The sequence below is a fragment of the Sturnira hondurensis genome, unplaced genomic scaffold, assembly GCF_014824575.4.
Source record: "Sturnira hondurensis isolate 20B ecotype Veracruz unplaced genomic scaffold, ASM1482457v3 Scaffold0003090, whole genome shotgun sequence".
In the NCBI taxonomy this organism is placed as follows: Eukaryota; Metazoa; Chordata; class Mammalia; order Chiroptera; family Phyllostomidae; genus Sturnira; species Sturnira hondurensis.
In genome coordinates, this window is record NW_028075721.1 from 1,625,966 (window position 1) to 1,640,123 (window position 14,158).

Sequence of the window (14,158 nt, forward strand, 5' to 3'; positions counted from 1 at the left end):
GTCTGACAATGCAGGCTCCCAGTGCTGCCGGTTGGTGGGGGCCCTGCAGGCCAGCCACCAGGAAGACCTGTTGGTAGTGGCCCGAAGAAACCCAGGTGGTTGGGCTCAGCAATGGAGGAAGACATGAGTGGCTCTGGCTGCAAGAGGGTGGACCCTACTCTGGGTACCCTCTGAGTAGCACCTCCCAGTCCCCATTCTGACCCACCCATCATCACCTGGGGATCCTTAAGGGAATTCCAATTCACATTCCCAAGTAAGGAACCTGCCCGGATTACAAATGACCTTTGTTCCTATTTGGACAGAGCCCAGCATGTAAGACCACATATGGGCCATGGGCCTCCAATAGCTGTACTGCCTTGGATGTAGGCCCACCTGTGAGAGTGGGCTACTTAGAGTCACTCTTAAAGCCTGAGAGTCACAGGCTACTTAAAGACAACCACCCCATCTTACCCCCAGGCCATTAATAGTAATGGCAACTGCATTGATTGCCAAAATTAAGAGTTAATAATCAGCCCTGGCTAGTGTGGCTCAGTGGGTTGAATGCCAGCCTGCAAAGGAAAGGGCTGCTGGTTCGGTTCTCAGTCTAGTACACATGTTTGAGTTGCAGGCCAGGTCCCCAGTAGGGGGCGCATGAGAGGCAACTACACATTGATGTTTCTCTCCTCTTCCTTCCCCTCTCTAAAAATAAGTAAATAAAATCTTCTACATAAGAATTAATCACATCTAATAATAACAAACAGGATAATTGATAATGGCTAATAAAAATAATAATAATAGTCATAAAAACAGTCATTTTTAAAAATCATTTAACTTGAATAATACAACTGAATTTTCAATAGAAATAATGAAAATATATGCACAGTGGAATATCGTTAACTTCATGAATGAAAGTAACTATACCAATCATAGTGGCATCTTGTAAAAGAAGTTATAGTAAACGGCAGTTATTTAGAAATTGGTCAAGAGAAATTGTCAAATGTGTACTCTCAACAGAGTATGAAATAAGCAAAGAAGTAGGTTTTAAAAACATTTTTCATGAGTTTGCTTCCATTAAAGCCAGGATAGTAAAATTATAATTCTGGTTGGATACACATAAAATTATGGAAATGTGAACTATTGTCGTGAGTTTTAGTACACCTACTTTCCAGCTCTTTAATATTTTTCAACTATTTTAATGTTCTGGAGAGGTTAACCATTAAAAAATACCTTAAAATGTGTAGCTCAGTGGATTGAGCATGGGCCTACGAGGCAAAGGATCGCAGTTCGATTCCCAGTCAGGGCACATGCCTGGGTTGCAGGCAGGTTCCCTGCAGGCCAGTTTCCAGCAGGGGATGCACGAAAGGCAACCATACACTGAAGTTTCTCTCCCTCTCTCCTACCCCTCTAAAGATAAACAAATAAATATTTTTTTAAAACCTTAAAATGTACATCAAGGCACATTTCCCTCTTCCCCCAGGCTCCCAGTCAGCTGGGCTCTGTACCGGTACTCAGAAAGTTGTAGTAGGGCTTTCCATTCATTTCACCCCTTCTCTCCTTTCTTGACTCCTTTTGAAACAATTGAATAGCACTCTGAAATCACCTTAGTCTCATTTAAGATCCTCCCAACCATAGCTGATCCAGCTCAGGGTCCACTTGGGAAGAAATGGGAAGGTATAGGGCAGGGGGGCTCATTTTCACTGGGGGCCACATCAGCCTCCCAGTTGTCTTCAAAGGGCCAAATGTAATTTCAGGACTGTATAAATGTAACTACTCCTTGACGTTAAGTGAGAGCTCAGTGCTGCAGCTGGGTAGAAACAAGGCGGAGGGCTGGATTCTGCCCATGGGCCTTGTGTTTGCCACCTGTGGTGTAGGGGTTACTAGAAGACAGAAGCTTGGTGGAGGGCCTTGTGTCGCTGGAGCTCAGACCTCTGAGAGGAGGCTGAGGCCGGTGAGTACTCGGCTGGTGCAGGTGTTCTAAATGGGCGTGGCAAGGCTGCTGTGTGCTGGCCACAAACTGGAGACCGCAGCCAGCTGCCACTGCTGGAGCCGCACTGACACAAACAAGAAAAACATTTCTCTTTCCTCCCCCTGAGTCTAAGCTTACTGCAAGCCCCAGCCTCACAGAGCAGAGAACAGCAGGCTGGACCTGGAGTTGAGAAACAATTGTTACTCACAGGAATTGCTGCAGGTCTGATTTGCTCTTTGGTGTTTCACCTCAAGAGTGCCCTTCGTCGCTCCCCTTACCTTGGGCCCTGGATGCTAATCTGTCTTCTTAGCCCCACAATGCAGCTGGTGGATGAAACAGCCCAAAGGCTGGACGCATCTCTGGGTTTCCACACTCCTTGGGTCCTTGACAAGCAATTTTTCAATATTTTGTTAATTCACTGATGTCATCAAGAAGACCCTTTTAATATTTTGCCCATCTTTTCTAGTTGTTGTCAAAAGGAGTGTAACTTCGATTTACCTAGTTAACCAAGACCAGACATTTAGAATTGTTTATGTCTGGATAACATTTTAAAATTTTACTGTAAACATTACACTCTTACCTTTCATCTAGATTAATATAGAAAACAGCTGTATGTGCAGTGCTTTTGCATTTTTAGTAAACTATCAGCAAAGTTATCATCATGTTTAATATCACTTAACTGAAGACCTCCTTGGAAGTCAGCTAAGGTGTGTAAGAGGCCAGAATAAACATTTATTTCCCCCTGCCCTCTCCCCACCCTCTTCCTGAGAGAGCCAAAGCTGGAGGTAGCTGCGTCAGACTTGATACTTAACACCAAGGCACGCAGAGGGGGCAGCAATGGGCAGGAGCAGCAGTCGCCAGAGGCCAGGGTCCTTCTCCGGATGTCCAGAGGGGAGGCCCACTTATCAGGGAGCCAGCTGGGAGAAGAGGGGACAGGCACAGATGTAAATAGGGGGACTGTTTACAGAAATGTAAACTCATTTCAGTCTGCATTGTTGGCCCCTCAGCCTGTTAGGATCTGGTGCAGGTTCAGATGCCAGCTAAATGCAGTTCTGAGATCAATTCCCCCTAAATTGGGGCTTTGTCTGCAAAAAACAATGAATTATATCGTTCAGGACTATGGCCAGCCTGGAAACCACATTGTCTCAAAGGAGGATTTCTGTCCCAGATGAGGCCATGTTTTAAACCTAACACCCTCCGCCAACCCAAGGGTCTTCCAGTTCCTCCTCCACAGCATAGTCACCCTGCCCACACCAGACCCTTGCCTGGGCCACTGGCCACCCTGGGATGCCATCCCCACTCCCCTGCCCTGATCTAGGCCCCTTCCTTCCAAGGCTCAGCCATACTCTGGTGCCTCCCCTAACTAACGTCTTCCCACCCTGGCCAGCCCTCACCAGCACTACCAACACATTCCCTCAGCCAGGATATCTGTATCACAGAGAGAGAGAGATAACACATAAACTGACCAGGGAGTTGGTAACCCCTTTCCCAAGATGGCTATATTAACTGTTTAGTATGCATACTCCTCTAGTGTCTCTTTTTTTTACATATATATTAACATGCACGGAAGCAAATTTCAACACTAGATGCTAAAACAAAGTGGTCTCCCACAAATAGTGTTTTTAAATTTCATTTTTATTACGCATACAGGGAATCTTTTTTCTGTCAAACAGATCTACTAGTAATTCACTCTTCTGAGGTGGAGCTTAGAATTTCATGGAAGAGTTGACCTGTGAGGCACATCCCTGAAACTAAAATTCCGCTTGTCTGATTATGGGTGAGATTAGGGATACTCCTGGGCTCCAGTTCCCCTTTAGTCCGTCTGTCCGTCCAGGCGAGGAGCGGGGCAGAGGGATCCCAAGAGGATGGAGCCCACAATACGTCGTCGCCAGAGGGCGCTCGCGGGGGAGGCCGGCCTGGCCCACTGGGAAGCTCTCCAGTCCAGGGCAGGAGGGCCGTACCGCCCCCTGGCGGCCGCGCGGAGCGACAGCGTTGTCGCTCTCCCGGAGTCTTTCCAGAGTCTTGACTCTCCTCACGAGGCCGCGCCGCTGAGGCACCTAAATCGACGGTCAGGACCCCACTGTTGCCCTCTGCCCGCCTTCCAGGACCTATGCAGCATGCAGCCCGCGGGCCTCGAGTGTTCCCACGTGCTCAGCCGGCAGCATCTACTGCGCCTGTTGTTCTTGCTGTTTCTGGTGCCACAGCCAGTAACCTGCGCCCAGACCAAGCCGCTTGCACCCAGCGCCCCAGCAGCGCTGGGAACCGCCAGCGACATGACCACATCCGGCGTCTCAAGTGTCCCAACCTCGCCAGGACCCCCTGGAGCCCAGAGACTGCAGGAGCACGCACAGGCCTTGATGCGGAATTTCCCACTAGTGGATGGGTGGGTAGATGCGGGGCAGAGACCAGTAGTGGCTGCCATCCACCCCCAGGGAGGGTAGGGGTCCTGAGCATGCGGAGCTAATGAGGAGGGTCCCTCACACCGCCCCTGGATACCCTCCACCGTCATTCATGGGCCTCCTTTGCCCCACTACCCCATTTCTGGTGGCATCCCCCCTCCCAAGCTGGACCCCTGGAGGTCTCTGTACTGCCTGTGTGAGGTGGGAAGGTGAAGTGGGGCAAGACAGTGGGAAAGAACAGGCCCAGGCATGTTGCCATGTCCTGCCTGACCTGGAGCCCGTGTCCCTACTCTAACCTTGCCTTGATGCCCCCAGCCACAACCATCTGCCCCGGGTCCTGAGAGAACGTTTTCAGAACAGACTGCAAAATGTTAACCTGCGCAACTTCAGTCACAGCCAGACCAACCTGGACAAGCTTAGGGATGGCCTCGTGGGAGCCCAGGTAACACAGGGAAACACAGGGTGCCACAGCATGGCTTCTGGGAAGCGTGGAGGCCGCAGAAACCTGGGTAGGCAGTCCTCTATCACAGGACATACAATGTGTCATCATATGGCTGCTGGGGAGTTTGGGAGCATTGGAGGCCAAGACAAGCTGGCCACGTGGGTTCCCAGGTCCCGTGGAGACACAGTGAAAGTGACCAGAAAATCCCTGGTTATTGTGGGAGGTGCCGGAACCACAAAGGACCTGGTGGATTGGCCCTGGGGCATTGACACAGCACACACAAAACAGCAGGCCTCGGTGGTGTGTCACAAGTCCACAGTTTGGCTGCTGACAACAAGCTGGCTAGTCATTAAGGTGCCACTGGGTTATGCGGTGCTTCACTTGGGCCACTGACCCAAATGAGTACCGTGGGGGCTGAGAAGGAGTGCCACACCAGGGTCTGGTCTCATTCTGGACCCCTGGGCCCTGCTCCTAGTTCTGGTCAGCCTACACACCTTGCCAGACCCAGGACCAGGATGCCGTGCGCCTCACGCTGGAGCAAATAGATCTCGTTCATCGCATGTGTGCTTCCTACGCTGAGCTGGAGCTTGTGACCTCAGCTGAAGGTGGGCTGTCAAATGGGAGAATAGTCGGGGCTTCAGGGCTTACTCTGGTGCTTCTGGCTTTGGTCACTGACTACTTGATTATCTACCCTGTTCTAGGTCTGAACAGCACTCAGAAGCTGGCCTGCCTCATTGGCGTGGAAGGTGGTCACTCACTGGACGGCAGTTTCTCTGTACTGCGGAGTTTTTATCTGCTGGGAGTGCGCTACCTGACCCTCACCTTCACCTGCAGCACACCCTGGTGAGCATAGTGGAATAATAGATGGCTTGGCAGGGAAACTGCCAGAGAAGTGAGGAGAGAGGGGTCCAGAGAGGGAGGATGGACTGCCACAGGTCACTCACATTCCCAGACAGCAGCTAGCCATGGTCTTTACCCTGTTCTGGAGGTAGGATGGATGAACAGAGAGACTGCAGGGTCCCCAAGCTCTAATGGCCAAGATATGGTCCATGAGATTGCCCTCAGCTTGCTTGTTTTGCAGGGCAGAGAGTTCCACCAAGTTTAAGCACCACTTCTACACCAACGTCAGTGGGCTGACAAGCTTTGGTGAGGTGAGGCCTCCCGTTCCCTACCCTAACACTCCCCTTCCTTACAGATGCGTGCACATGTGTGTATCCCTGACACACACACACCCAAACTGTAAAAAACTGTCCCTGCAGAAGGTGGTAGGGGAAATGAACCGCCTGGGCATGATGGTGGACTTATCCCATGCATCGGACACCACGGTGCAACAAGTGCTGAAGGTATCTCGCGCTCCTGTGATCTTCTCCCACTCAGCTGCCAGGGCTGTGTGCGACAATTTGCTGAATGTTCCTGATGACATCCTGCAACTTCTGGTGAGTGACTACCTCAGCCCTCAAACCCAGGGCCAAGCATGCTTCATACAAAGATTCCTGACCCTGATCAAAGCTATCAGCTCCAACCTCAGTTTCTTACCCAAAGCTAGTTCATCCTCCCCATCTCTGAAACTCAAGTCCAATCAGTTCCACCCAGGAGCCCACAAACCCACAGGAGGTGAAGTGTCTTCCAACCCCTAAGGCCGGGACTGAGCACTGTCCTACCAAGGCCCCTAGGGCACAAGGAGGCAGGCTGTTAGGCCAGAAGGGCCAAGCTGAGTATCCATTTGTTTATCCCTGCAGAAGAAAAATGGTGGCATTGTGATGGTGACGCTGTCCATGGGGATTTTACAGTGTAACCTGTTTGCTAATGTGTCCACTGTGGCAGGTGAGCCCCACCTCAATTCCTTGGGCACTTCTAGCTTGGGTCTGTGACCATCAGGACTCAGGACAGCTCCAGCTGTCTAGCACCCCTGTTAGGTGATGAACAGCCTTCCCAACAGCCCAGGGGAGTAGACACAGCTCTACTGCCTCCCAGGTGTGGACCCACAGTCAATACTGATGAGGCTGGGCAGGCAGCTGACTCTGCCTCTGAATGTCATTTTCACTCCCACCCCTCTGGACAGGACAGGCAGGCCCCCAACCAGGCTCCCAAGGAACCCAGAGGCAGGGTGGCTCCTGGGCAGGAAAAGATCCAAAGGGGTGGCTCTGAGATTCACCCTAGGTCCAGTGTCCAGCCTGTAGCCACTTCAGACCTCACAATTGGCCAGGAGCTCTCTGGAGTTGGCTGCCATGGCCTGGAGTACTGTGAGCAGGGAACTGGCCAAGGCCGAGCTTCCCCAGACCAGGGCTGGTCCCAGGGCCGAACTCCAGCCCAGTGCTGTCCACCATGAACCTTCCCTCTCTAGATCACTTCGACCACATCAGGGCAGTCATTGGATCCGAGTTCATTGGGATTGGTGGAAATTATGACGGGTCTGGCCGGTGAGTGGTTTTCCCTGGGGCTTTTCTCGGGAGTTACAATTCCCCATCTTTCGGCCCTCCCATCCTTCAAGCCTGAATCACCAGTTCTTGCCTTCCAGCCAACCTAACATTTCCCCACTCCCAGGGCCTGTTTCCTGGGCTCTCTCCATCCCCTCTGTGGCTCGCTGGACCCACTGCCACTCTAGGTCCTCACCCTGGTTAAGCACTCCCCTCCCCCAGGCAGAGCTCGTCTGTCCTGCACAAGCTCCACTCCCAGCTCAGCAGATCTGTTGTGGGCTGATCGTCTGCTTGATGGGCAGATGGTCTGCTTGGTGGGCAGATGCTACAGAAGCCCAGTCTTCAAGGAGCTTCCTAAATTGCATTCAGTAGCCTGAAGAACATGGCCTTTAATTTCCCATAAGTCACTGGGACTATTGGGACAGAGGCCCAAGATCAGGATCAGGGCCCAGGTCCCACAGCTGGATGGCTGGTGACTACACAGGTTCCCTCTGGAGCTAGAGGATGTATCCACATACCCGGTTCTGATAGAAGAGTTACTGAGTCGGGGCTGGAGTGAGGAAGAGCTTCGGGGTGTCCTTCGAGGAAATCTGCTGCGGGTCTTCAGACAGGTGGAACAGGTATTATGCTCGGCTGGGCCAAAGGATGCTTCAGTGGTTTGAGCAAGTGAGGGGTGGTGCGCTGGGGGAGCCACTGACTGATGACTCCCACCCGCAGGTGAGAGATGAAAGCAGTGGTCAGAGCCCGGCAGAGGATGAGTTTCCAGACAGGCGGGTGGGCAGGTCCTGCCACTCCCATCTCCTGTCTCAGCGTCAGCGTCAATACCCCGACGCACACCTGGAGGTGACCAAGAAGCCAACCAGTCATATTCTCCAGAGACCCTCAAAAGCCTCCCCACACCCTGTCCTAGCCTTCATGGCTACTGCCACCTTCTTGATCCTCATCCCGTGGCTCTGATGACCTGGTCAGTTCCCCAGAGGTCACCTTAGCAAAGTCTCACAAGATCCTTCTCCTAGTCAGCCGGGCACAAGCATATGCTAAGAATAAAGATTTGGGGCATGAAACCAGGTGTGAGTGTCCTTCCTCTTTGGTGGGCGATGGGTGGGATCCAGGAGGATCTTGGGTGGCTAGGGGCCTTGTGGTCTGGCCCCAGCTGCTGAAGGTGAGCGGTCCCCAGTGCCCTCCCAGCTTCGTCTCATCTCAGAGGCAGAGGCACTGCACCATGTTCTATGCTGAAAGCCCACAGAACACCAATGAATGGAATCCAGGGTTGACCCCATCATGGAGTGTGTGATGGTGCATCCCCACTCTCTCTCTGAAAGGTTTAAGTTTGTTTTTTAAGAAGCTGGTGCCATTTATAGAATAAGTAGTAATTTGTTTGGAAATACTGAGAGAAAGTGTGTAAAGATTTTAGATTTTTCAGATAAGGTCTTCTGATTTTTTTTTGTTGTTGTTAAACTGATTTTTTAGTGGAAGGGGAAAATCAAGTCTTAAAAACAATTTTTAAAAAACTTTAAAAAAGAGAGAGGAAAGGAAACTATTGCCAACTGCTCGGCTTACTACAGACCCTGTGTCTTCGGCCACCTTCCTCTCCTGACCCACAAGGGTGGGCCCCAGCCAGGCCTAAGTTCCTTCCAGGGGAACTGGAAATTGAGAGAAAGACTATAATGCCACCGTATGTTGTAAGTCGCGTCCATATATGTGTGGGTCTGTTTTCAAATGCTGTTCCATTTATTTGGATTATTTGTTTATCATAGTACCAATACCAAAATGTATTAATTATAGCAACTTTAAAACAAGTCTTGATATCTAGTAGAATTAGTCTTCCCACTTTAATATTATTATATCAGTCAGTATTTGATCAAATAAGTAGATCCCTTATGAATTATATGAATAATATAAAATAAACTTATCATAGGTATTAGACCTTATGCATATGTAGGAAACATGGAAAAATCTACGCAAGGCGGTTTGTCACCTGTGCATCTAGAGCTGGGGCTTAGGTCTATGTGGGTAAACCTCACCGGAAGTTAGGAAGGAAAGATGGATGTGAGGTGAGGAGAATAAGGATCAACTCATAAAAGCTACCTGCAACAACTGGATATCCATTTGGGGAAAAGAAAGAAGGATATTGGCCCTGATCGGTGTGGCTTGGTTGACTGGGTATCATCCCACAAAGCAGAAGTCCCTGGTCAGGGCACATACCGGGGCTGTGGGTTCAGTCCCTGGTCGGGCTGCATACGAGAGGCAACTGACCCATGCTCCTCTCTCACATCAGTGTTGCTCTCCCTCCTTTCTTCCTTCCTTCTCTAAAAATAAATAAATTTTTTAAAGAATATTGAAGGACTTCTGGCCAAGATGGAGGCATAGGTAGACACACTGTGCCTCCTCGGACAACCAAAAGGACAACAATTTAAAAACAAAAAACAAGCAGAACGGACAGAAAATTGAACCGTATGGAAGTCTGACAGCCAAGGAGTTAAAGAAGAAACATTCATCCAGATCAGTAGGAGGGGCGGAGTTGGGCAGCTGGGATGGAGAGGACTCACGGCAAAGTGGCGGCTGCTGGACCCAATGAGGTAGCGGATTGTGGAGGGGTGTAGCGCACAAGGCGGCTGGCGGACCAGGCGGTCCTACATTCACGTGCAGATAAACCAAGTGAAACTGAGGAGCGGGAGAGACCGAGCAAGCCAGGGCTCCAGCACGGGGAAATAAAGCCTCAAAACTCTGATTGAAAACACCTGTGGGGGTTGAGGCTTGGGGAGACTCCCAGCCTCACAGGAGAGTTGGTTGGGGAGACCCACAGGGCCCTAGAATGTACACAAGCCCACCCACATGGCAATCAGCACCAGAAGGGCCCAATTTGATTGTGGGAAGTGGGGGAAGACGGTGAAATCCGGCAGAGAGTGGAGCAAGCACCATTGTTCCCTCTCGGACCCCTCCCCCACGTACAGCATCATAACCTAGTGACTGGGTTGTGCCGCCCTGGTGAACACCTAAGGCTTCGCCCCCTTACTACATGAGGTACATCAAGACAAAAAAAAAAAAAATGGCCCAAACAAAAGAACAGATCAAAGCTCCAGAAAAAAATACAACTAAGCAACGAACAGGTAGCCAACCTATCAAATGCACAGTTGAAAACACTGGTAATCAGGATGCTCACAGAATTGGCTGAATTTGGTTGCAAATTAGAGGGAAAAAAATGAAGGCTATGCTAAGTGAAATAAAGGAAAATGTACAGGGAACCAATAGTGATGGAAAGGAAACTGGGACTCAAATCAATGATGTGGACCAGAAGGAAGAAAGAAACATCCAATCAGAAAAGAATGAAGAAACAGGAATTCAAAAAAATGAGGAGAGGCTTAGGAACCTCCAGGACATCTTTAAATGCCCCAACATTCCCATTATAGGGGTACCAGAAGGGGGAAAGAAACAGCCACGAGTGGAAAACTTATTTGAACAAATAATAAAGGAGAACTTCTCCAGTCTGGCAAAGGAAATAGACTTCCAGGAAATCCAGGAAGCTCAGAGAGTCCCAAAGAAGTTGGACCCAAGAAGGAACACACCAAGGCACATCATAATGACATTAGCCAAGATTAAAATGAAGGAGAGAATCCTAGAAGCAGCAAGAGATAAAGGGGACAGTCACCTACAAAGGAGTACCCATCAGACTGTCAGCGGATTTCTCAAAAGAGACCTTACAGGCAAGAAGGGGCTGAAAAGAAGTATTCCAAGTCATGAAAGGCAAGGACCTACATCCAAGATTGCTCTATCCAGCAAAGCTTTCATTTAGAATGGAAGGGCAGATAAAGTGCTTCTCAGATAAGGTCAAATTAAGGGAGTTCATCATCATCACCAAGCCCTTATTATATGAAATGTTAAAGGGATTTATCTAAGAAAAAGAAGATAAAAAACATGTATAGTAAAATGACAGCAAATTCACAATTATTAACAACCACACCTAAAACAAAAACAAGAACAGACTAAGCAAGCAACAAGGACAGGAACAGATCCGCAGAAATGGAGATCACATGGAGAGTTATCAACAGGGGAGTGGGAGGAGGAGAGAGGGGGAAAAGGTACAGAGAATAAGTAGCACAGACGGTGGGGAGAAAATAGGGGCAAGGTAAGAATAGTATGGGAAATGTAGAAGCCAAAGAACTTATATGTATGACACATGGACATGAACTAAAGTGGGGGAATGTGGGTGGGAGGAGTGTGCAGGGTGGAGGGGAATGAAGGGAGGAAAATGGGACAACTGTAATAGCATGATCAATAAAATATATTTTTAAAAAAGAAAAAGGAGGAACTCATGGACAAAATCAAAAGGGGGGTTAGATCAAGGGTGGGAAGTGGGGATGACTGGGGTGGGGGGAGTAGTGGGGGGGAAATGGAGACAATTGTACTTACACAACACTAAAAAGTGTGAAAAATTACTAAAAATAAAAGCAGACAAATATGCAACAACAACAACAAAAGAATATTGACCCCTAGCTTACACCACACAGAAAACAACATACAAAATTAAGTTGAATACGTCATCGATCTAACCGCAAAAGGCAAAAGAATAAAACTCCTAGAAGGTAGTGTAGAAAAATATATGTATGATCTCAACATAGGGACACTGAATATAAGCATTAATGACAAAGGACAAGATTGACAAGTTCAATTACATTAAAATTAATAACATGCTTATCATAATTTACCACCAAAAAGAGTGCGAAGGCAATCCACAGAGTGGGAGAAATTTTCAACACACACACTTGACCAAGGGCTTGTATTCAGCAGCCAGCAACCTATTATAAAAGTGGGCAAGAGCCCTGGCTGATGTAGCTAAGTGGATTGAGCGCGGGCCTGCCAACAAAATAAACATGGTTCGATTCCCAGTCAGGGCACATGCCTGGGTTGCAGGCCAGTTCCCAGCAGGGGATTCATGAGAGGCAACCATAGATTGATACTTCTCTCCCTCTCTCCTTCCCTTCCCTTCTAAAGATAAATAAATAAAATATTTTAAATAATAAAGTAAAATAAAAGTGGGCAAGAAAATTTATTTATTTATTTTTAAAAGATTTTATTTATCTATCTTTAGAGAGGAAGGAAAGGAGAGGAGAGAAATATTAATGTTTGGTTGTCTCTCGTGAGTCCCCCGCTGGGAACCGGCCCACAACCCAGGCATGTGCCCTGACTGGGAATCGAACTGCGATCGCGTGGTTCACAGGCCCGAGCTCAATCCACTGAGAAGAAAAAAATTTTTAAATAAAAGTGAGCAAGACATTTGCATAGAAACTTTACAAGAAAGGATATGCAAGTAAGAATACAAGAAAGGATAAGCAGTAAGAATACATAAAGATCGTCAATCTTATTGCTCCCTAAGGAAATACAAACTAAAACTCATAGTGAAGGAAATTACAATTTAACAGGTGAACCATACCAAGTGGTGGCAAAAATGTGGAGCCACAGGCATTCTCACACCCTGCTGGCTCAGGATAAACCGAGAAAAACTATTTTGGAAAGCAGTTTGACATTGTTTACTGCAGTGGAAGATGTTGTCCAAGGATTTAACAATTTTTTCCCTAAAGACTCAGCAGAAACACCTGCACGAAAAGACAAGACCATCTGTGTTCAGAAAAGCATTATTTTTAATAACTTCGAACTGAAAGTAACCCAACGGCAGAGAAATTACCTGTGCTGAATTCACTCCATGGAGTAGTATACAGCAACGAAAAGGAACAAACGACAGCCACACACAACAGCTCGCAACTATCTCAAACCAATGTTGTGTGAAAGGAGCCAGGCATGAAATCAGGCACATCATGTTATTCCATCCACAATAGTATTCTTAAGGTAAAACAAATCTCTGCTGTTACAGTCAGTGTAGGGTTACCCTTGGGGGAGGGAGTGCCTGGAAAGGGGCCTGAGGAGGGGCTCCCGGTTGCTAGTGAAGTGCTGTGTCTTGATCTGGGTCCTGGATACTTTTTATTTTGTGGTTATGCAGCTTGTTCTCTCCACCTACAATGTGTAAACTTTTTGTATGGACATTTTCTTTCATAAAAGGCTTTTGTTTGTTTGTTTATATTTATATTTTTTCAAAGATTTTTATTTATTTATCTGTAGAGGGGAAGGGAAGGAGAGAGGGAGAGAAATATCAATGTATGGTTGCCTCTCATGTGTCCCCTGGGAACTGGCCTGCAACCCAGGCATGTGCCCCAACTGGGAATCGAACCACGATCCTTTGGTTCACAGGCCCGCACTCAATCCACTGAGCCACACCAGCCAGGGCTGTTTGTTTATATTTTTAAAAGGTTTTATTTATTTACTTTTAGAGAAGGGAGGGAAGGGAGAAACAGAGGGAGAGAAACATCGATGTGTGAGCGATACATCAAATGGTTGCCTCTCCCACACCCCCTACCAGGGATCTGGCCTGTGACCCAGGCTAGTGCCCTGACTGGGAATCAACCAGCGACCCCTTGGTTCACAGGCCAGCACTCAATCCACTGAGCCACACCAGCCAGGGCCATTTTAAACATTTTCAAGAGCACAGATCGGTGGCATTAATTTCACTTACAAATGTCGTGCAAACATCACCACTATTTCCAAAACTTTTTCATTATACCAAACAAAAACTTTGCATTCATTAAACATGAGTCCCCACTGGCCCTTAGCTCCGCCCCTGGTAACCTATATTCTATTTTCGGTCTCTACGAGTTTGTCTATTTCAGCCAACTTATAAAAGGGAAATTATACAATGTTTGTCCTTTTGCATCCAGCTTACTCATTTAACATGTCTCCAAGGTTCATCCATGCTGCAGCGTGTATCAGACTTCATTTCCTCTTATGGATGAGTAATAATCCCCGGTGTGTAGAGATCACAGCACGTTATCCACTCACCTGTTGATGGACAAGAAACCTGGGTTACCTCCACCTTTTTTGGCTGTGCAATAACCAGATATCTGTT

At 48.2% G+C, this 14,158-nt stretch overlaps 1 protein-coding gene across 1 annotated transcript; it reads left to right on the forward strand.

Moving 5' to 3' along the window:
• The first annotated feature begins 3,846 nt into the window (after positions 1 to 3,846).
• On the forward strand, positions 3,847 to 8,250 carry LOC118983968 (dipeptidase 3-like). The gene is made up of 10 exons (XM_037041692.1): positions 3,847 to 4,328; positions 4,660 to 4,786; positions 5,262 to 5,391; positions 5,488 to 5,629; positions 5,868 to 5,937; positions 6,046 to 6,222; positions 6,526 to 6,610; positions 7,131 to 7,206; positions 7,688 to 7,823; positions 7,921 to 8,250. The coding sequence occupies exons 1-10, from the start codon at positions 4,063 to 4,065 to the stop codon at positions 8,158 to 8,160; spliced, it is 1,449 nt and encodes a 482-aa protein (XP_036897587.1). The 5' UTR covers positions 3,847 to 4,062; the 3' UTR covers positions 8,161 to 8,250.
• The last annotated feature ends 5,908 nt before the right edge of the window (positions 8,251 to 14,158 follow it).